The sequence below is a fragment of the Epinephelus lanceolatus genome, chromosome 7 (genome assembly GCF_041903045.1).
Source record: "Epinephelus lanceolatus isolate andai-2023 chromosome 7, ASM4190304v1, whole genome shotgun sequence".
Classification (NCBI taxonomy): domain Eukaryota; kingdom Metazoa; phylum Chordata; class Actinopteri; order Perciformes; family Serranidae; genus Epinephelus; species Epinephelus lanceolatus.
In genome coordinates, this window is record NC_135740.1 from 19,446,515 (window position 1) to 19,470,619 (window position 24,105).

Sequence of the window (24,105 nt, forward strand, 5' to 3'; positions counted from 1 at the left end):
TGTCTTTTCAGATTTGGTGATGGCTAGGTCTATGATCATTCAAGCGCTTCAAATTACATCAGGATGAAAAGGGGAAGGAGGTACATGGGAAATGAAAAAAAGAAAGAAAATGATATTCATTCTTCCCCCTTATCTACCTTTTACATCAGTGCGTGCAGATCAGGCTTGGAATAGGTAATGAGCTCAGGCCCCCGTTCTGCCACATGTGTAGGTGGAGCTGGGAGTCGTGTCTGTCATCCAGGTGCTGCAGCATCTTATAGAAGAGCAGTTTAACATTTAGAGAAGCCTTTATGTTTTCTCTCATATCAGTCTGGAGAGGCTCCTCATCATCACTTCACAACATGTACTGCTTTGTGAAATGTGACATGTCTTGTGTTCTAGTGCCACGCTTGTGTGGCCCCAGAGGTCGTCTCACCATGATGTGTCACGAATACAAACACACACACGCAGGTACACAAGCTGACGGAGCGCAGATGAAGCTTACACACACACAAACTCCCAGTCAATCACAGATACAAACACGTGGGAGCACTTAAACACGCATGGCAGGCCAAGGTTAGCAGGGGTCAGCAGGTCATCATGGGGGGGGGGGGGGCTGAGGAGGAGATGAAGGCAATGGTTTATAGTACCGCAGCCATATGAACACATCACAGGAAATCTGAAAGGCCATTAAAACGCCCGCTTTTATGGGTGTAATAATCCCTCTCCTCTGCCTGGGAGTCCAGCCACAGCTCCAATGACCATCCGGATTAAGTGGGAGGTCTGACAGGAGGCAGGCTATCAGCTAATGCAGGGGAGCTCTGAGAGCCCAACAGGACCACAAACCTCACATCATGCCAGGACTGTTCATACAAGTCACACGGAGGCGTTTGCTACGGAGCTGAACACATGCAGCGAGCTCGGGTAGTGTTTTGACAACGACGCAGCGTTTTATCACCCGACTGTTAGAATATGTGAATGTGAAATTATACGATGACCAAGAGGTTCGAGTGTCAGCTGTAATTTGAGGCTATTCAGGCACATCAAATGAACAGGCAAGGCATACAGCCTCTTTTTTTTTTTTCCACTTGTACCCCCCCGACTCACCTCCTCATTTCAGCTTGCCAGAAGTTTTTTGACAGCTTAAGATAATGTTCAATAAGTGTTTTCATTTTTTATCTCAAATGAAAATTCTTTACAGCACGGTGACTTCTAAAAGTCTTCGGCCCATCAAGATCAGCAGACTGTTGATATGTTATCGTCAAGCTTCTCTTTCCGGGCTATTAAATTCTATTTTGTTCTGTCTCTATCTCTGAGTATTCAGCTGTGACAAGTCTTGATTGACGTCATAGTCATTACATTGTTTTAAAGTAATCAGAGCACAGAGTCCAAACTAAATGTCTCTTTTCACAGACTCATGGAGCTCACTGTGGAGATTAAGACACCGCTCGGTTTAGGTAGAACTTCAAACCGCCTTTATTTATTTATTATCTACAAAGGGTGAACACAGTAATATCCTGTGAAGCTTTTATTTTTTTGTGTCATATTTTGACTGCAAATAAAGACTTTGCTTTGCTGTTGTTTGTGCAGAGTTATATATTAAAGTGGAAAAGACAAGTTTTTTGCTTTATAGGGACAGCTTACCCCAAAATCTAAAACACATGTTTCTTCCTCTTACCTGTAGTGCTGTTTATCAATCGAGATTGTTTTGGTGTGAGTTGCAGAGTGTTGGAGATATCAGCCTTCTCTCCAATATAATGGAACTAGATGGCATTCAACTTGTGTGCTCAAAGCATCAAAAACACATTTGCAAAACTCAACAGCAATGTCTCTTTCCAGAAATCTTGACCTGGTTACTCAAGATAATCCACAGACCTTGATGTGAGCATGTAGGAACTATTTTCTTTCTACCAAACTACACCCACCAACTGTATCACCGTGCTCATGCTCATGATGGCACAAGATGTAAACAATAATGGCGTCCTCCTCAGCTGAGCTGTAACATTAGCTAGTTCAGTGGTGCTACGTGAGCTAGCAGTAGATGCACACTTCCTTTTGTGCGGTGATACGGTTGGTGGGTGTAGTTCAGTAGAAAGAAAATAGTTCCTACAAGGTCTGTGAATTATCTTGATTAACCAGGTCATGATTTCTGGAAAGAGACATTGCTGTTGAGTTTTTCAAAATTATTTTTGGCACTTTGGGCACCACAAGCTGAGTGCCATCTAGTTCCATTATAATCTAGAGAAGGCAGATGTCCCCATGGCCGATATCTCCAACACTCTGCAACTCACAACAGAAAAAAAATAGAATAGAAAAAAATAGCATTACAGGTTAGAGGAAAAATATGTCTTTTTGATTCTGGGTGAACCGTCCCTTTATCATTATGAAGTTGATTGCACAATGTAGTGGCTATCGAATAATGACAACATCAATGTTTAGATTGGTTCCCTACAAGCCTCACTTTCACTGTGCAATTCTGTCTGCCACCAGGTACGATACCCTAGGACAACAGCGGTTTGATTTACAGCACAAAAGAAGCGCCAAACATTGTGCAACCAAAACAGGAAGAGGGTAGCGCTATTTTTCCCCAGTAGCTATCAATAACTATCCCCAGTTACCACAGAGTATCAGTGTAGTACAATCTTTGCAGTTACTATTCCCAGTAGTGGAGCTAGCTGAACAACAAGGAACAAAAAAAAACAGAGCTCCGTTGCTAGGCTCTGAGGAAAATGCAAAGTAATCTGACTGTCTTTGCAACAGAGGCGCCGACAATAATAGCTAGCTAGGGAGTGAGTTAAAGAGTTGTCTGTGGTCAGATTTTCAACAAAAAGATGTATATCGATAGCTTCTGGTTTTATTAATTGTGAGTTTTGGGAGTAACGCGTTAAAAAGTAATGACTTTATAATTGTACTACTTTTAGCAGTAACTAAAATGAAACTAACTTTTCTGAATTGAATAATCTTATTACTGATATTTAAATGGAATCTTTGCTTTAATCTTGAACATGGCAGACAAACATAGCCTTTCTCCAAATTTTGTCTTGGTTATGATCTAATGTCGACTTCACTGCAGCACAATGAATGACGTACAGTACAGGCCAAAAGTTTGGACACACCTTCTCATTCAATGCGTTTTCTTTATTTTCATGACTATTTACATTGTAGATTCTCACTGAAGGCATCAAAACTATGAATGAACACATGTGGAGTTATGTACTTAACAAAAAAAGGTGAAATAACTGAAAACATGTTTTATATTCTAGTTTCTTCAAAATAGCCACCCTTTGCTCTGATTACTGCTTTGCACACTCTTGGCATTCTCTCCATGAGCTTCAAGAGGTAGTCACCTGAAATGGTTTCCACTTCACAGGTGTGCCTTATCAGGGTTAATTAGAGGAATTTCTTGCTTTATCAATGGGGTTGGGACCATCAGTTGTGTTGTGCAGAAGTCAGGTTAATACACAGCCGACAGCCCTATTGGACAACTGTTAAAATTCATATTATGGCAAGAACCAATCAGCTAACTAAAGAAAAACGAGTGGCCATCATTACTTTAAGAAATGAAGGTCAGTCAGTCCGGAAAATTGCAAAAACTTTAAATGTGTCCCCAAGTGGAGTCGCAAAAACCATCAAGCGCTACAACGAAACTGGCACACATGAGGACCGACCCAGGAAAGGAAGACCAAGAGTCACCTCTGCTTCTGAGGATAAGTTCATCCGAGTCACCAGCCTCAGAAATCGCAAGTTAACAGCAGCTCAGATCAGAGACCAGATGAATGCCACACAGAGTTCTAGCAGCAGACCCATCTCTAGAACAACTGTTAAGAGGAGACTGCGCGAATCAGGCCTTCATGGTCAAATAGCTGCTAGGAATCCACTGCTAAGGAGAGGCAACAAGCAGAAGAGATTTGTTTGGGCCAAGAAACACAAGGAATGGACATTAGACCAGTGGAAATCTGTGCTTTGGTCTGATGAGTCCAAATTTGAGATCTTTGGTTCCAACCGCCGTGTCTTTGTGAGACGCAGAAAAGGTGAACGGATGGATTCCACATGCCTGGTTCCCACTGTGAAGCATGGAGGAGGAGGTTGGGGATTTATTCAAAATTGAAGGCACACTGAACCAGCATGGCTACCACAGCATCCTGCAGCGACATGCCATCCCATCCGGTTTGCGTTTAGTTGGACGATCATTTATTTTTCAACAGGACAATGACCCCAAACACACCTCCAGGCTGTGTAAGGGCTATTTGACCAAGAAGGAGAGTGATGGAGTGCTGCGGCAGATGACCTGGCCTCCACAGTCACCGGACCTGAACCCAATCCAGATGGTTTGGGGTGAGCTGGACCGCAGAGTGAAGGCAAAGGGGCCAACAAGTGCTAAACACCTCTGGGAACTCCTTCAAGACTGTTGGAAAACCATTTCAGGTGACTACCTCTTGAAGCTCATCGAGAGAATGCCAAGAGTGTGCAAAGCAGTAATCAGAGCAAAGGGTGGCTAGAAACTAGAATATAAAACATGTTTTCAGTTATTTCACCTTTTTTTGTTAAGTACATAACTCCACATGTGTTCATTCATAGTTTTGATGCCTTCAGTGAGAATCTACAATGTAAATAGTCATGAAAATAAAGAAAACGCATTGAATGAGAAGGTGTGTCCAAACTTTTGGCCTGTACTGTATGCGCCAATATGAGAGCATTTTTTACAGAACATATACTTAGGAAACTAAGCTTTGGGTGATTTAATAATGGGGTAATTAAGTTGTTTGTCAAGCAGAGTGCGCTCTGACTCCATTCTTTACACTCAGAGCTGTGCAGCCAGCTCATGTAACCTTAGTGCAGCACGCTCACAGCTGAGTCTAGCGGTCTCCCCATGACAGAACGACCCCATCATTTTCCCCTTTCAATATAACTAAGACAACGTTAACTCTGTCACTGACAACCGCCATGTCACTCATACTTACCAGCTATCATATGATATGTTAGCGAGGTAGCTAATGTTAGCCAGCTGTAGTTTGCTGTACAGCCTGTAGCAGATTGATGCAGAGTGGTGCAGAGTGGTGGTTTGAGTCTGCTGAGTGTTGACTTCATGCTGCGTTGTTATCAAGTTGAGATGCAGTACTGGAAAGGACATAAACTTCCTCATCTTTTTCTCAACGTGACATCAAGGTTAGCATAACATAACTTGTTTGTTATTTAAGCTAACTAGCTAGCCATGTAGCTCCTTTGTCAGCAGAGTGGATGCTAATGTGTGAGCATGTATTCACACAACACTTTTGTTTTGTACAGGGCTCGCAGAACAAACAAACAATCCCAGGTGTTGCATTTACAAAAGTTTAAATTTAAAGTCTGCTTTTCACTGCTGAAAGATGCCCCTGAATGTTTAAAGCAGAACATGGTCACTGTATTAAAACATTGCTACCATGTTCAACTCCTGACTGGGCAACAGCAAAACACGAGTTACTGTGTGTGGCCATTAATGTTTTACTTTAAACAGTGAAATATTCTGAAGAGGACTTGATTGATAAGCAAGAATAAAACATGTTTCTGATTAGAGTTCAGTTCATTGAAGAAAAAAAATGTTTAAACTAGGACCAGAGCTGTAGCATCATAATGGTTTAGGAAGATACATTCACTCAAATACTGTTGTACAATTAAAAGATACGTGTACTTTCAGTTAAAATCAATAGATATCTCTACATCTTAAAAATGCCCTGCTTAAATAAAATGTTTTTTCCTCTGTCACCTACAGAGGGCTGAAAAGCTATATGATCAGGCAGTATGGGATTACTTCTCCAAAGCAAAGATAAGCCCCAATTGTAGTAAATCCAGTCATTTATTTATTTGTAGAATTTGTTGACAGTGTATAATCATTTTTAATATTCTTCAATAAAGTTATTTGTTTAAGAGAGCAACCTTCTGAGCACCTTTGCAAGGACATATTGGTGCAAAACTGGTGCCCAATTCACATAGAAAAGGTCTATTTTCATTCCAGCTCAAAAATTCATTAAACAGTATCGTTAATCTGTGAATCTTCCCCTCTAAAATCAGTGTGAGTTTCAAAGATCCCATGTCGGTCGGTCACAAGTCGAGACTGAAATAAAGTGAAAATAAAAATACATATCTATTGTGTTTCATTGTTTCACGTCTTACTTTTTATTCAGTTGCCTTGCCTCACGCTGTGCCACAGCAACACTAAAATAGCTATGTGTGCATAATAAGAGAACTGAAGCAGATATTTAAAAGTAATGCTGAAGTTTCTTTCCGCACCTACTAATTACTTTAAATATGCAGTAATTGTTAAAGTAATTCAGTTACTTTTGGGAGAACTAATTGGTAACCGTATCTAATTACAAATTTTAGTTACATGTCTTGCACAACACTATTCATTATAGAGCTATTGTATTGTACAGGTGTTAATAGGTGAACCACCTACAATTTTCAAACAGAATTCAGGCAGGTTGCCACCCACAGAAAACATCTGTAATGATTACAGCGCTACTCCAGATTGAAAACATAGCAGCACAGCACTCAGGAAACGTTATAAACTGGATCTGACTACATTGCATCACACAGTGCCCAGTAAGCCTCAGTACAAACAGAGCAGGGTAACCTTGTAGCCCTCACCACATTGAGCAGCAGAAACGAAGCTCAGATCACTCCCTCCGACTCCACAGCTCAGGGCAAGACTTCAAAGCCAGCATGCAGCCCAAAGTTGAGCAGCAGTGGTAGAAATTGTTCAAAGGAATGTAGCCTGTTTACTATTGACTTTGCAACAATTACCCAAGCATATGTGTGTGTAATTAGATAAGGCAGCCAGTTGTTCTCTAATGCAGCAAATCAAATTAACTAAAGATGCCACATTGATTTCTTTGTGTTCCCTAAATTATTCATCTTCACTTGCACTGAACCAGCCAGCCAGCCACCAAAGAGCTTTTCTAACTCCTCCACACCACCCGCTCCCTTGCTCCCTGCACACGCCGATTGCTTTGTGAGATCTATGCAAGTACCTTTTCAATATTTTTTTTTGCCGTAACAATTCAGCAAATTGACCCTCCTGAAAAGAGAGCATTTGCAGTGTTATGGAAATGCCCGGAATTCCCATTAACGGAGATTGCTCTGACCGCCATCATTGTTGTCATGTGCGTGCTTGTATATGTGTGTGAGAAAGAGATGGGGGGAGAAAATTTGCTTGCACGATTGTGTGTGTGTGTGTGTGTGTGTGTGTGTGTGTGTGTGTATGACAGCATACACAAGAGCGCTGTGAGAATTCATGAAGCACGCAGGCTGCAGACAACCACGTCTCAGGCTGCTCCATTGACGTCCTGTTCTCTGGCATGTTGCACACAGGGAGATCAATATGACCTTACCTCCACCACCCACTCCTTTGAAACTTAATTACTGATATTCAGCTACAAAGTCATCATAGTCTGGCTGTCAATATTCATTGGGGATCATTACGGGCCTAATAAAAGAGGTTATTTACGGGCTGCTCTGCTGACACCGGCCCAGGTCCAGGGATTCAGCTCCAGCCATCTCAATTTGCTTTACCTCTCTCTCCCTCTCCCTCTCCCTCACCTCTCCCAGAAGCACTGACCTGAAAAAGAAAAATTGACAGCAGAGAAACGAACAGGAGAGAGGATGGAGGGTGAATTCTTCTGGCATGGCTTTTAATTCTCTTGGCCGTGTTTGGAGGTTTTTCAGCCCGTGCCAGAAAAACACTGTAGGCGCCATATCCCTAAATCCCGAACTAAATTTGAACTTTGCTTGCCACTGACATCGCGAGCGGACCACGAAGGGATATTTCATGACATTTAGAGAAATGTCGCGCAGATCCTTTCCTCCTCACAACAACAACACAGTTTTAACTTCACGGCTCCGACATCAATTACAGTGTGTTTTTTTTACAAGGCCATGGTGCTATTCTTCAGGTTCTTTCACGGAAAGTCATTTCATCAGTACCAAAAGCAATAGCAATGGGCTGCAGAACTCCCACTCCTGACATTGTGTGGCAACGAGGCAATATGGAGTTGTGTGATTGTGGGAGATTGCTATATGTTAATTCATTCAATAAATCAATAGCTTCACTGTAATTGAAATGGTTGGCCATCCGGTGTTGAGGGAACGTGTCAAAAACCTGAAAAGTGGAACAGTGAACTCTGTAGATCGACAGAGGTACTGCACTCCCCTTCTCCCTCTCCCTCTCCATATCTTTCTCTCTGTCTTTGTCTCACCCAGTCTCACACACTCTCTCACATATTTTTTGTCTCTCGCTTTCAGTTTCACACACACACATACACACACACACACACACACACACAAACATCCTTATATCCAAGCGCACACACGCGCCTCTGCAGTTCCCTCTTAGTGTCTTGATTAATATGGTCCACTTTACATCAGTACACTGGATGCCAATGCACACTGTGCTGCCTTCCCTGAGCAATTAGCGGAGGGGCTCCACCAGCGTTGGATTATCAACAACAAGATGCCTCCTGACGCGAGCCCTAAAGCCTGCTGACTTATTCATATGTGTTTACTTTAAAAGCCTCTGCCCTGGTTTTTGTGTGGTGGGCTGCATCAGAACTGAATTAAGAACAACATCTGGGGTGAGAGGATGGTGGTGGGGAGGGGGGGGGACAGACACATTATGCCCACAGAGAGGTGGCTGAAAGAGGACAGGGACAGAGGGACAGAGCCGCGCTGCATGTAGATCTTTTTGTGCAAGTAAAGGTGTGAGTGGACTGGGAAAATAAATTGAAAAGGAGATAGCAGTGTCAATTGATGCAGCTGCAAAAAGAGTAATACATACCACACCACACACACCTTGATCAATTATTAACTGCAGCCTGTTAGTCGTTGTTGTTAGTTTGTGCTTTCGCTGTTGTGGGTTTCACCAAAGCAAGATCAATAAATTCTCCAGTGGTGGCTGAACCCCTTTCACACCAAAATATAAGCTGTGACTGTTGTGTTTTCTTTTTAGTATTTTTATGTGCTTCATATTCCCACATGAATGTGAGTGCATGAATAATTAAATGCACTGTCAGAATCTCATTTAACACTCTGTCACGTCTGTCTCTTCTCTTTCCGCAGGGATCCCAACAAACCGGTTCCCCAAGACACCAAGTTCATCCACACCAAGGCCAACCGCTTCGAAGAGGTGGCCTGGTCCAAGTACAACCCCCAGGACCAGCTGTACCTGCATATCGGCCTGAAGCCACGAGTGCGCGACCACTACCGCGCCACCAAAGTGGCCTTCTGGAAACACCTAGTGCCCCACCTGTACAACCTCCACGACATGTTTCACTACACCTCCACCACCACCAAAGTGCCCCCGCCGGAGACCACCCAGAACACCTTGTCCACCAAGAGGCCCAACGGGAAGACCTCCTGGCCGTTCAACACCAAGCGGCCTCCCATGTCCCCGGCGTACAACAGCGAGGACAAAGACTCTTGGAGCGATGATGAGGAGCCGGGGCCGCTGGTGGTGGAGAACCCGCGGGATTACTCCACAGAGCTCAGTGTCACTATCGCTGTGGGGGCCTCGCTGCTGTTCCTCAACGTGCTAGCTTTTGCAGCCCTCTACTACCGCAAGGACAAGCGGAGGCAGGACTCTGGCCATGGGCAGCCCAGCCCGCAACGCCAGACCACCTCCAACGACATTGGCCACCATGCGCCCGAGGAGGAGATCATGTCGCTGCAGATGAACCAGACGCACCATGAGTGCGAGGCGGGGAACAGCAACGAGGGGGCACTACGCTTGGCCTCGTTGCCCGATTACACACTCACTCTGCGGCGCTCTCCAGACGACATTCCCCTCATGACCCCCAACACCATCACCATGATCCCCAATTCCCTGGTGGGCATGCCCAACCTGCACCCCTACAACACCTTCACAACTGGCTTCAACTCCACCGGCCTGCCGCACTCCCACTCAACCACCCGCGTATAGCTTTAAGGAGGCCAGGGGCAGCCGGCGCAGGCGGGGGAGGAGGAGGCGGCGGTGGCGTTGGTGGAGGAGGAGCAGGAGGATGAACGAACGGAGGAGAGGATTGTGTTTTATAAATATCACAGGGAGGGGGAGGGCTGTGAGGGGGAGGGGAGGGGAAGGGCATGAGTCGGATTAAAACGTGAAGAGATTTAACTAGACTTTTACTACGAGGAGAGTTGCTGAGAGCTCTCTGTGGATGTCAAGTTGTGCAGAGCTGCCAAAATCAAACTGCTTCCCTTCTCCCGATTGGGGGAGGGGGTCTTTCTGCAGTGTTTTTTTCTAAAATAATCATTTTAAAAGCCTTTTTAAGCAGACTGAGGAGATATCAACACTTATCTTGAATTCATAACAAAAACAAAGAGAAGTGCTTTTTATTTCCCATCCCTTCCTCCTGCGGGAGACACATCTCGAACAATGGCCTCTACGTCAGTATTCGCGAAATGTTTTTAATTGCTTCTTTGTTTTGTTTTACGTTTCAATGCCTTACAAAGCTTGTTCTTTTTTTGTCATTATTTTTATTCCCTGAGACTATTCCACGTGGAGTGTGTTACAAGGCAATGAGACTCAAAGATGAGAGACTGAATCCAGGATGGGAACCTAGAGGATATGCAGATGTAGAGATTTTTAAAAACCCATTTTGGGCAACTCATTTTTTTTCTTTCTGTTGCGTCCCAACACAACAGCCACACAAATGGTGTTATCTTTTTTTTTTATTATTATTATTATTTTTTTTATCATATAGAAATGATTTGTCTGGGACAGCTCTTGCCGGGAGACAAGAAAGGCAGAGATAAATACTATGTTACTGTGATTGTTTTGTTAAGAAAAAAAGTGCATCTTTTACAGCCAATTTATCTGTTAAGCTATCTGATATTATCTCCACAAAGTGTGCACGTACACATGCTGCTTAGAGCACCTGTGTGTTTGTGTGCATGTGAAAACGATTTCTCGTTCCCTGCGCGCAAGCGTGGTTAAGAGGCTGAGATAAAGGAAGAGACACATTGTCGCAACTTGCAAAAGCAAGAGTGGCGAGCGAGTGGGTCTGTATGTGTGATTGAGAGTGTGTGAGAGGATGTGTGTGTGCAAGTGTGTGTGTGTGTGTGTGTGTGTGTGTGTGTCCGTGCACCTGTTTTTTTGTTTGTAGGTTGTATAATGTGTTTTTTTTTGGGGGGGGTGGGGGCTGAGTATTTTCTCATGTTGTTGATTTTGGTTCACCACCAGTAGTGTTTCTGCTGCGTCTCTGGGTGTCTGTCTTTGCGAAATAGCACTTTTGTTATTTTCAAAGTTATATATGTCTAATTTTGCTTAAAGATTACAAAATAAATCTATTATTTTACGTGTAAGAGAAAAAAAAATAGCTAAAGATTCAACTGAACTAACTGACATGATTCCATTGACTTTGTAAGAGTTCCTCTTCAAAAGCAGACAGTGGCCTGTTTGCACTGAATAAACCTACATCAGTGCACACTTGTATTTCTTTGAATATATATATAAATATGGGCATACATACATATATGTATAGGGCTTCTATGGAGATATCGCTCCCACTTACAAAACAATTTAAAACAATGTTCAGACTGCAAAAGCACCAACACGAATAATTTCCATGTATTGTTGTTGTCATTTGAAATATCCTAAGCCAAGATTTCTCTAGGTGTCTTTGTAAGAGCTCTATATGTATATTTATGTATAAAATATTTAATATTTATTTATGTATACCAGATGCATACATGCTGATTGTGCCATGTGCCAAATTAAAACTGTAAAAAAATGAAGAATATAAAGTTTCACAAAACTTTTTTTCTCTCTTGATCAAAGTTCTTTTCCTCCCTTTTATGACTTTTTATTATTTCCATTTTGAATGAGTTAAAAAAGAAACATTCTTGCAGCAAGTGCAAGTCTCCCCCCCAGGACTTCCTCTCTACCTCCCTCTTCCTCTCTCCTCCTCCTCCTCCTCCTCCTCCCTCTCTCTTTTCTCTCGCTGAAACCTTTGAGAAAAACAGGCTAACAGCTTGGGGCCTATCTGCGTGCATAACTCCAGATTTTACTGTAATTCATGCAAAGTAGTGCTGCAGCAATGGGAGATTGTGAAAAGATTGCCTTGATGTACTCACATTGCATCCTATTATATGTTATTCTCGGGGAGAAAACTGGAGTTATTGATTCTGCGAGTAAAACTGACAATTTTCATTAAGTATCTTGGCGTCGCACACATTTTCTCCTGTACTATACAGCCAAGCGCCGTGATGCGACCTGACCAGTGATCCTGGATCAGTGTCGCAATTCTTAGATAGTTCATGCACATATTTTTATGAAGTATTCCATTACAACTTCCCCTGGTATTTAATGATTGGAGACGCAGCAGAGCGAGAAGCACAGTCTGGTCAGCTCATCACCGATCCTGCCAGTAGCAGAAAGAGAGAAGGGGTTATTTGAGGGAAATTGCTCCGAGTCTGATCTATATGAGTCATCTTGTTTTTGCTCATCCTGCCTTATATGGGGCTCACCTCCTAATCAGCCACCGTCTTCATCCGAGCCGCTGCCACTAAGAGAGAAATGTGGAGCTGTCTCACACATACAGAAACATTTAATAATGTCTCTGTGCTTATGTAAGGAGCAGGCTATGCAAATAGTCAAACAGTTTCAGTAGCAATAATATCAGAGGCAGCTTGTTGTCTGGCATGAGATGAACAAACATTATGGCATTATGATGAGCCAGAAAATGTTTAAAATGCTCCTGACTGCGAAATGGATGCGAACCTGTCTTATTAGAGTGTGTCCTTAAAGATTTGAGTCACCCAAATTACTCTAAAACATGTTTTTTTATGTGGAATCGAGCAATGCAGAAAGGTTTGGTTTTTATTTTGGAAGATTTTGAGAAACTAGGCACTTTCTGCAGCCACCTCAACACAGTGAAAGGAGATGGAGTTTCATTTGTGGTGCTCACAGCATTGAAATATGACATTTAGAAAAAAATGTTACATCTATTTCCTGGAAAAAAAAGGTCCTCTCTAAAACACATTCCTTTATGAGCAAGTTCAACTGGTTTTAGGGACTTTTTCTTTGGTAGAAAGTTTCGATAAAAACTATTCACAGCGAGGTCTGTGGATTATTCAGAGTCACAGGAACAGATTCAGAAAAGACAGGTTGTTGAATTCTTTAAAGATACACTATGCAGGATTTTTCTAAAAGCAATGTATAGACTCAGAAATAATGCCTCTCAATCATCACTTATGACCCGAAGTGTTTGGTGTTTTATTTGTGTTGTATTTATCTGCAGTGTCTGCCATCTGCCTGTATTTTCGTCTTGTGTTGTTTTCTGTGTTTGGGACATTTGTGGGCGTGTACCCCCACAGCGCTCAGGTGAGGTCAAGGTACCTAGGTACCGTAAGCAGCAGGCATCTTAGGGACACAGCGCTGGAAAAATGCAAATATAGCAAGGCGATACGCTAAATAAAAGTGAATCTGAGACTCTTACTTTCACTGTTTTCACACAGTAACCAACAATTCTGCATAGCATACCTTTAAAGCTGTTATTAAGTAATATAAGTATACTAACAATGGTTGAAATGACTCATCATGTGTGTCATAGGGGCAAACCCACCTCCAATTCTGCAATCCCTCTCAGTTCTAAAGAGCATTTTAGCATCTTTTAGCTCTTTGTTTTGGTGTACGGCCTCCAACTTCAACCTTTTTGGTTCCTTTCACTGCTCTCAGTGTCATTTTGAGATGCAGCAGACAGTTGGTTTAAGCAAAAAAAACGCCACCAATTCACTATGCGCTACCTGTCCAACAGCAAACAGCAGACAGATAGAATTAGCAAGCAGCTGGTGAGCATAGTGCAGCATTTAGCAGCTAAGAGACAGATATTTCCCTCAGGAGTTAGGGCAGAGCAAAGTAAAGCTAAAATGAGAGGGAAAATTGGACTTATATTCATCAGGTGGCCAGAAACACGACTGTAAATGAAAGGTGCTTGTGGGGGTGTAAATAAGCAACTGTTCACCAACAAGTTCACCTTATCAAGTTAAGTTGATGTCAGTGTTGTGTGGCCAAAATCAGTCAGGTTTAAATGTATTTTTAATGCTGTTAGCACCACAAATATCTCATGCATCATTCCATTTATTATCTATTCATTATTTAGTAGAAGCAAGGCCTTCAGCTGCAGCTGCTTTTTTTTTTTTTCTTCATAATATGTTTTGCCTTTTATTTATTGTGTTTTTTTGTCTTTTGCTATTTGGGTGACACGTACCTTTAAGAGAGGATATGAATCAAATGAAAGTAGTCCCCTGGTCTGATCTGTCTGCAGTGTTGGGAGGTCAGTTTCCATTGGCTCCAACACACACACACACGCAGTGGCACAGGGCTAAAATTGAGTGGAGGAGCTGAGTGAAGTATCAAAGGGAAGAAATGTCATGGGAGGGCAACTTGTTTTTTGCCATGTAATTTTCCCATATGCTGTTAAAGCAGAGCAGATGTCACTGAGTATTGGCAGGGGTAGACCTGGCAGCCTTGGGGACATGGTTTGGGATACATGGCCCTGTGAAGAGCCACATAATTAAGTGGCGGACCAAAGGGGAAGACCATGGAAAGTGCGGTGGTGTGGTGCAGTGAGAGAAAACGGGGTCAGACTCCTTCAGCAATGAGACACCTGAAGGCTGGATGAAAATTAGTCCAAACTTCCTATGACGAGAATCACCACCGGTAGAGAAATGGGACAGTTACGAGCGAGACACTTTTCCACAGTCGAGATTTGTTTGCAGTTCAGCGAGTGTGTTTCCAAAGTGACATCATTCAAGGATTGGCTGGAATACCCCGATGGGGTTTGTGACTGCCTCGACAGCACAGAAGACAAACCCAGCCTAGGAAATGGATGTGCCAAATTACACAGTGCCACCCGCTGGGAGAGAGCTGCAGGTGTGAGTGTGTGTGTGTGTGTGTGTGTGTGTGTGTGTGCAGAAATTGAGGATTTTATTTCTACCGCAGTGAACGTGTTGTTACCTATATTTCCTCTCACCCTCTCCCTCACCCTCATCTCTCTCTTCCTGTGTCTCATTCGTCTTTGCTCTCTCCTTCCTCTTTCATGCAGGGCTTTTTTTTTTTCATGCTGCCTCACACAAAATGCAATCTGAGCGGCTCTACCTCTGTCTCACACGGACACGACTTGCCCATTTTCTCTCTCTTCATTTCCCATCATTTAAGCTGTAATTTTCTTGAGTTACTATGTTTCTCTGCTGACTAAGACGCTAATTGACATTACTTATTGGGAAGCAGAGTAGAAACCAGTCACTGAACCAAAACTCTTGTAGCTTAAATTGAAATGGCCTGTTTTTCTCCAAGGGGAAATCATTCTGCATTCTGTCAAAACATCAATAATCTATTATTTCCATGTGAAAAACACACTCTTGACAATTTTCTTTTGTACCCACAGAGCATAGAGAAATCACTGGCATATTTTCAGGTTTTCCCCAACAAGGACCACCATGCACTGGAGTTTTTTCTTTTTTTTTTGGGGTGGCATCCAACCCAGATATTGTAACACATTTTTCACTAGAAACTAGGACTGAAATCAACAAAAACCAACGGTGTTTGAGCCCAAATACATCATGAAAAATCTCTGTTATCTCAGTGTCATTGTACAGATTACTAAAGATGCCCTGTTACTTCTATGTTTATGTCCATAGAATGTATTTATAATCTCGCAAACTGGAGTAATCAAAAATAAAATATCTATTCTTTCTGTATCTTATTGTGGTTCTCATGAATATAGAACATAACATTCATTTTCAGTGGGCGTGAGACCAGGGACTTGGTGCTGATAGTAGTGTTTTGTATATTTTTCATTCCACAAAATGATTAATGAGAGAGCACCACAATCCAAGAGAGCATCTCTGTAAATGCTGTATTTGAGTGCTCTGTTCCTCCCAAAAAAAAAAAAAAGCATCACACAGTTTTTGCATTAAAGGATAAGGCCGGCATATTTAATCTTTTATTGTATTATCAACAAATCCCACCAACAGGCCTAAACCAACAATGAATTTATCCTGCTAACAACTACTGACTTCACAGCCAGATGTAGCGTATGCCTCTGCGCCATTGAACTCATTGCTGTCCAAAAACTATTAAAAAAGACAGAGAAAAGAGCAAAACAAGAGCCAGACTGGTGCACTGGGTGACATATTCTTTAATTACAACGAGCACAGACAGTAGCGCTTTCCTCACGGCTCGTCAAACCAGCAAAGCAAGGAGCCACAGCACGGCCCCAGCATGCTCTGTGACGCCTGCCCAACATGGAGCTACTGTCCAGAGAAAATGCTGCTGCAGATTCGTGTCAAAACAAACTAGAGTATCGCCCTACGGTGTGGCTGTTTTATGTGTTTTTAATGGTTCTTGGATGGCGATGGAGTTCTGCGGCACAGAGGCATAAGCTACGAGCTGTGGCTGCACAGACAGCACTTGTTAGCAGGATAAATTCATTGCGGTTTTTCTGTCTTTTTTTAATGGGATTTGTTGTTAAAATAAAAAAAGATGATGTAACACCAACAGGAGCCTTTAAATGTAGCTTTGGGTGCAACAAACTATTGCCACATCACAAGAAAAGAACAAGCTCAAGTGTAATGTACTATTCAATAGCAAAAGGGGCTGGGTTGGTTTTTATGGAGGTCCAGTGAAGAACAGTAGCAGCCTATAGTTCATCTAGTACAAGCAGTCCCACCTGCCCCCGGCCTAAAGCTGCCTGTCGACTACATAATGATCTGCCCTCTGTAAGATGGATGGCCTAGAGATACCACTGAGGCTGCTGGGAGTAAAGCCTGCACCCTCCCAGTGTGTGTGAGGGAAGTAACAACAGCAGGCAACAAGCACATTTTAAGCCTCTGCACGGTATCTATTCTAGTTTCCTGTCCAGAAAACCCTGTTACCACGAGATGCTCCTTGACGGCTAATTTTTTCCACTCCTGTTGGTCCAGCTCTGATGGTGGGATCGGAGAAGAAGTTTCATGGCATGATTCACAACTTCTAGGATGTTTCATTCCTTTCCTAACTGCCCTCATTATTCACAGCATTATCTCGCAGATTCAGAGCTATTTTGCAAAGTCGTTCCTCGCCAGCTGAGGCCAGGCCCGGGCCCCGCTATCTCTCAGTTGCATCAGCTGGAGTTCACCATCAGATGGCAGTCCACTAATGCCTTTCTTAGATGTGGGTTACTGGTGGCAGGGGAAGGTTGCGTCAGTGGACCTTACGTGTCTGAACTCACTGGCCTGTGTGCTCCAGCACAGAGTACAGAGGAGTCCCAGATGACTTCCCGAAAGTATCTTATCACTTAGATCACATTACAATGACTTTCAGTGGCACCAATTTGATCTTAAGTGCTAATCCAGGCTACCAGGCTTTTCACAGATCTCTCAGATCAAATACACAGTGAGTTTGACTTCAATATCTGAGCTTACTCCCTAAAAAAATCTGCACCATTTTTTTTCTGTGAAAACTACTGGAAACATCCTTTGAAGTTAAGCCTATTTTTGCCCCGAGAGGCAGAGACATTCATTCGGCAGTGATGCCTAAATGTTAGTCCTGTGAAGTGAATTCTCCAATTTCTCTGACAAATTGAATAGATGTTTGCATGGTAGTTTTTTTTTTAACCCAAATAGACCCAGATATTGTTAATACTTAATCAGAAAGTTTAATAAACGCCTGACCTTATAAAACTTTAACAAATTTCTTTTTAAAGATGCAATAGTTTGGCTGATGGGTATCTAACTTAAATCCCACCGTATCTCAAAATGCAGGTCCATTGGCATTCAGTGCTCACACACATAATACAAACTGGAAAGAAATGCATTGTCACACGTCCTGCTTTAAAAGAGATTTAAAATTCTTGTTGTGTTATTACTAGTTGTGGCAGAAAGATGTCAGCTAATCGATTAGAAAGAAGTATCATCTCAGCCACAAAAGAATGTTTCACACCACTGAAGAACATCGAAAATTCAGCAGCAAGGCAGTCTGGGTACCACAGGCAACTCTCAAGTCAACTCTTGGATCTTAAAAATTGTACATGTTTGTTTCTGTTCGCTCTCCTGAAACTCCTAACACACTGGAAACATTTTCACAGCTGTAAAGATGCACTGAGATCTCCTTGTGTGACTGACAGCTTACCAGCTTGGTACATTACAATAAAGAATAGTTTTCCTGCCCACTAGGTACCCCATGGCATTTGCTAAAACTATGTTCACTGTCACTTCCATTCACACATCCGCATCCTCTCGCAGCTTGTTTTTGCTCCCTATTCTCACCAGTGTTCAATATATAACTAGCACTTAAATTGGACATTATTTAAAATACAGAGGCTCTCCATAATCCAGGAGCGAAGTCATGACTATATTTGAGCTCTTTGATTCACTGTAGGTTGTTTGCTTGGGTTTCAGTAATGATTTCAAGTAAATTGCCTGTCTGAGTTGAAAGAGGAAGGGTGAAGTGGCGTCAAGAAATTCCCAGTCAGCAGTGATGTAATAGCTCATTTGAAGTCCAGGGAAGGCGGGATGAGTCACATTCTTTGGAAGTGAATTCCTCTGAAAGTAATTATACCGGTATCCTGTCCATACAATGAAGTCTGGAGAGTCAGAGACCAAAACAGGAAATGACATGGGGTATAGGTAGAGACTTATATTTATGTGGCAGCAACCACAAATTCCAAATAAGACAATGTTTCCATGGCACTGACGACTGTAAAAAGAGGGAGTAGTGATTTTTTTCTCCTGAATGACTCGAGTATTGCATAGTCAGTCTATTTCACTTTAAGATCCACAGAAGACGTGAAGGTATTCATGTTTTCTGATGCTGTGAAAGGTTTGTTTACATCAGTAATTGTTGTTAACACAGCAGAAAAACAGGCCAATGTGCTAAGTATGATAAATTAAAAAGCACACACAATGCTAATCTTGCATCATTAAAATAAATGCTTCAATTAGTATACAAATATTACAAAAATTTAGCATGTCCAAAAGTGCTATGTCTTCTGCCATGCTATAGCAGCTCTGTGAGGCTGTACTTAGTTACAGTGAATCTTTGAGCTAAATGCTAACTTGAACATGTTAATACACTCACAATGAAAATATTAGCAGTTAGGCCTATAATTTTTACCATGATTACATCTTAATTGTGCACATAAGCTTGCTAACGTATGCTAATTAGCACTACAGAAAAAGTAAAGCTAAGGCTGATGGGAAATAATGTCATTACTTATGAGTCAAAAGGGAAGTAATGTTATTGGGCAAACTGAAATTTTGACCTGAGGATGGTACTGTCATGGGCATAGACTTTATGAAACAATGGATGTAACCATGGTGACGTCACCCAATGGTTTTTGTTGCCAGAAGTGACCATATTTGGACAAGATGGTGGAGATAACCTTAACCCTCGCTGCTAACTTAGCTAGCACATTGCATTTACAGCAATGGTTAACTGTGATAATGCTAATGGCAATGCTAATTTTCACTAGCAAGACACAGGTTTAACCATTAAAACAAAATGTATTTACTTAGGGATGGGCATTTTAAGTAATTTCCATATTCAAGTACTCGCATTAGATTTTTATAGTGTTCAAGTACAAAAAGTAGTAAAATATGCTTAAGAATAGGATGTAAATTGGCCAACAATGGAAAACAAGTGCAATATGAAATTGATTCAGTTAACAATCAGGCTTCAGTTAGCCTATTAAATCACAAATTTAGAAAATTTTCTGTTGCTGCCAGCGTTACACAAGTCGCAGCTCTGAAGGACTGTCTCGGAGCTGCTTTCCTCCTAGTCTGTTCAACGTCAGCCCAGTAAGCACAAGCTAACGCAGCAGTAGCTAACATCTGACACAGAGTCGTTTAACGGCCCTTACAAACTCACACTGATACTGAAAGAGCTTGACTCTATCCCAGTAATAACCAGTGGGAAATGTTAGCCATGTGTTGCTAATAGTAACTGTGTCACTGTGTGTCAGCTGACACTCCCAGAGCAGTAGGCTCAAGATAAAAAGCCAGCGCAACAGCAGGGCAACTAGACACTGAGTAAAGCAATACACTCACGCAGCCCTACAGTGAAATGTGATTTTATCCATTTCATATAGCAGAAAAATAAATGTCATGCCTATTCCTGCTACTCACTGCAAAAGAAAGAATATATGACTCCTTAGAGGGTCTTTTAGTATGACCAAATTGTGATCAAAATGTTACAATTAACACTCATGCACTGAAATAACGGCTACACCTACTCTGGAAAAATCTGGGGTTGCGCGATTACATTACCTAACCAATGTTCTTGTCATGGTAGCAACTAGTCAATAGACAGCCCCAACCTGTTACTCAAAGCGGCCGTGCCCTTAATTATGCTTAACTTTGAGCCCTTAATAACATTTAAGCAGGTGAGCTATATACAAATCAGGGTCCCAGGAAAGCAGCTTAGCCTTGCTTCCAATTTTTCCCCATGGCCACTCATGGTATTGCTGCGAAAAAATCCATTGTGGTACATAAAGCATTTTCCCTGTAGGGCCACCACTAGAAAAGACACAACCACTGACACTTCGAATTGCAAATAAAGTCAATTATGACTTTTTATTATGAATTTTTGATCCAATGGAGGCTTCCTATTTGTAAAACTGTCCTCGAGCCAAGAAAAGTGTTTTTAAAACTCATGACTTCATTATAATGTAAAGTCTATGAGTGGGAACTCACAGGCAGGGACAGCGAGGGAAGCACTGCTATGCATATTCAGTGGGCCACATACAACAGAAGTAAACCTGGAAGCTAGAAATTTTTTTGGACATAAACGCAGACGGGCAGTTCCACTGGACTGAATAGGTGCCATCTTAGGATCCAGTATCTAGCTACCATACACCCATTACTTCTCCTGTAAATTTAAACGTGAGGGTCTGTGGCGATTGAGTCACTCTTAGAGTGGGCCTCAAGTGGCCATTAGAGGAACTGCAGTTTCTGGCACTTTATGTTGGCTTTTTTTTCAGCCCCATAGGTTGTCGCTTGCTCTGGACATATCTAAGGCCATTACAATTCATATGTTATGAACATGAATTTCTGTAGAAAATTTCTTGACAATCCATTCAACAGTTCTTGAGACATTTCACTCAAAACCACAAAATGTAAACCTCATGGTGGCGCTAGAGGAAATATCATGAGATCACCAAAGTCACAAGGATACTATGAATGTCTGTACATGGATTTCCAGGCAAACCATCTCATAGTTGTAAAGAAAGTAAAATGGTTTCAGGTTATTTCAGTGCAACAAACATAAGAAGTGGACCGACCTACTAAACAACCGTCCAACAGACTGACATTTGCATCCTAGAGACATGCTGCTAGATTGGCTAAAAAATAAGCAATAGACTGTTACAGTCCTGTTGCTGTCATGATATAAAAATAACTGAATGTGGTTTTACTGTATTCATGGCTTACATGAATATCTCACATGACTTTGAAGTGGTGTCACATGAGAGATATTATTTCACATCATCAAGTCCTTTTATGGTTCAAGCTCCCCGTTTTGCCTTTTGTGAGTTTGTGCAGAATAACAAAGCAGTGATCCGAGTCCTTGATCCAGGCTCAGGGACTGGCCTCAGTTACGTAAGACCCAGTCAGAATCTGACAATTCGGTGTGCGTGTGTGTGTGTGTTGGAGGTTTAGTCGGGTGTGTGTGTTGGGCGGTTGAGCCAGCTAATTCCTTGGGAGAGCGTTGTTAGCCTGGACCATTTGGGGAGCTCTCTGGGGAGAGGCGTTGCTCCGGTCTCTCATCAGGCAGATGACAGAAGACTGCGTGCTCTGCATGCTGCACTCATCTCGGCCATGATAGCTTCACTGCACAAGCCGTATCTCTGCTTCATTTACTCATTGTCTGATAATAACAAGTGTCTCCTTTCTGCTATACTCAATTACATCTTCATTAGCTTGCTAACTAGCTTAAAACAAATCAGCATTGTGTGTAGAGATTTTAAGTCTATGTGACATTTATTACCAAGATGCCTGAGTCTATAGGTGAGGGGCCGAAAAGAGGCGCAACATGATATTTATTATGTCTTCATCTCTCAAGACCATTCACTGTCTCATCATAGCATCAATTCATTTTAATTTATCGGCTAATGAACTCAGTTCATTCATCATTTACTCTGTTATCTAAACAAGGCGACTGGCTGACACATTGGCCTCTCACTTTGGTGCGCTGCCAATCAAATACTGGTCCCATAGTAATTAGCTAAACAATAGGGAGTTGTTCCCATAAGACAAACTGAGGTATTACATCAGATCACACTGAAAAGCAATCTAATGAAAATCATACAACATAATTAGTTGCCGGCGACTTTTCGTGTACAATGAAATGACAGTGTGGATTAGAGCAGGTAAGTGTGCCAGCAATGTCAAGTACCAGACCAGATGCAGAGCTGCAGATCTGAGACATGCTGTTACAAAACCACCGTGGGACACACAAAGTGAGAATTCAAATCAAATGCCTTTTTAGTTTCATCTGTACGACACCATCACGTTTTCCTGCATTCTTGCAGTTACTTGCCCCCCGGCCTCTGAAAACAGGATGTGCCCTTAGTTTGTGAGGGAAGTTCCATCATGTCAAAGCAAACTTTGTTTGTTACCGTGCTGAACAGCTGTGGCCTCAATCAGTCATCCTCGCCTTTCTCTAAGTGGAACAGACAACACAGGAGGAGCAGGTTACTTTATACCACCCCTGTGTATTTCCCCATTGTTTGAACAATCTCATTTTCCCTTTCGGTCCCTCTCTGTTCCCATTATTTATCTTTGCTTTACAGTAATGTCAAATCTTAGGCTCATTTGCTCTCTCTACGATACGTCTCTCCCCAAACCAGGGCCAACCCTTGTTCCAGTCAGCAGGGTTAAATAGTTGGCTGGAGTTCAGAGCTGTGAACTTTCTGAACAAAGTGTCTCTTAATGAGACATAAACAGACAAGGGACAGTATCTTAAATGTCCAGCCTTCCTTCCTGCGGCCACTGCCACTGACATGATGTCAAAAAGCTGGTCCACCCAAGCAGTCTAACTATAATACATCACCAGGGCTGGTGGCATAGACGACGGGCCGTATCAACCGGCTGCCTGGGGATTTTTAAGGAGAAAACAATGACAGTTCAATAAACTGCTGGTCCATGACATCTCTGTTTCTGAGAGGGCAAAACTTTTCCTTGGCTTTCATCACCCTCAAACCAGAGTCTCATGTGTGATTACAATAAGCCGTGCAGCTAAATACTTCTTGTTTGCTGACTGCTGGTTGTAGTTCCTCATTCAGCCGACTCCTCACCTCAAATCTGGCAGCCACTCAGCAGACTAAAAATAATTTTGCATACTTCAGCTGGATTATACAGCTGATGTCACTCAATGTAAAATCACAAGACACATGAAAAATCACGCCTTACAACCACAACATTCACCTCGACCTTGTCTGCTTCTCTAAGCGCTGTTGCTTTGACAACAGGGAAGAGACACCTGTAAATGGATGAGACTCAGTACAGTGAAATGACAGCAGAATATGAACACAGCCGTGCTGGAAAAGTCCCAGTGAGGAAACAGCTAAGACGCTCTTTTACAGGAGACTCAAACAAAGCAGGACAATTTCCTTCCTTCAGTTCAAAGCACGGATTTGTGGTAATAAGTTATAGCAGAGTCAAAGCCCACGCAAAAACGAATTCCAGCACAAAGTCTAAATGAGCATTGTTTCTCATAGTGCAACTGACGCACTTCCTCTTTAAGCTGTCTTCACATGTTGTCTGAGCTCAGTTTGTGGGTTTCCTGATTTGGCGGCAGAAGTGAAACTCAAAGCATAATCAGAACAGACATACAGGAAGCATAGGTACAAACTAAGGAGAATGGGTGAAGGGCTCCTGAGACATGTGGCGTGACAGTAGCAACAGTCAATTTAGGGGACAGTGAAGGTGTAGGCACACTGAATACAATTTGTTGTCAGTACTGTCAGGAGTGTTTTTTAGCGAAGTGACAGGCTTTCAACATTGTGTGTGTGTTTAGAATCAGATGTGGCCAACAAGGTCAGCAGCGTCTCTGCACTGAATCTGGAGCTAGATTAAATTTAGTTTCTCATATATCAAGAGAAAAATGAAATATACGCAAAA

At 42.3% G+C, this 24,105-nt stretch overlaps 1 protein-coding gene across 2 annotated transcripts in view; it reads left to right on the plus strand.

The window, feature by feature from the left end:
- Nucleotides 1-11,762, plus strand: part of nlgn3a (neuroligin 3a) — a 151,701-nt gene extending 139,939 nt beyond the window's left edge. For both annotated transcript variants that reach the window (XM_033633256.2, XM_033633255.2), the window contains one exon: nucleotides 9,070-11,762. In XM_033633256.2, the coding sequence (XP_033489147.1) occupies nucleotides 9,070-9,928 (859 nt within the window). In that variant the 3' untranslated portion in view covers nucleotides 9,929-11,762. The remainder of the gene's footprint in view (nucleotides 1-9,069) is intronic.
- Nucleotides 11,763-24,105: the final 12,343 nt, after the last annotated feature.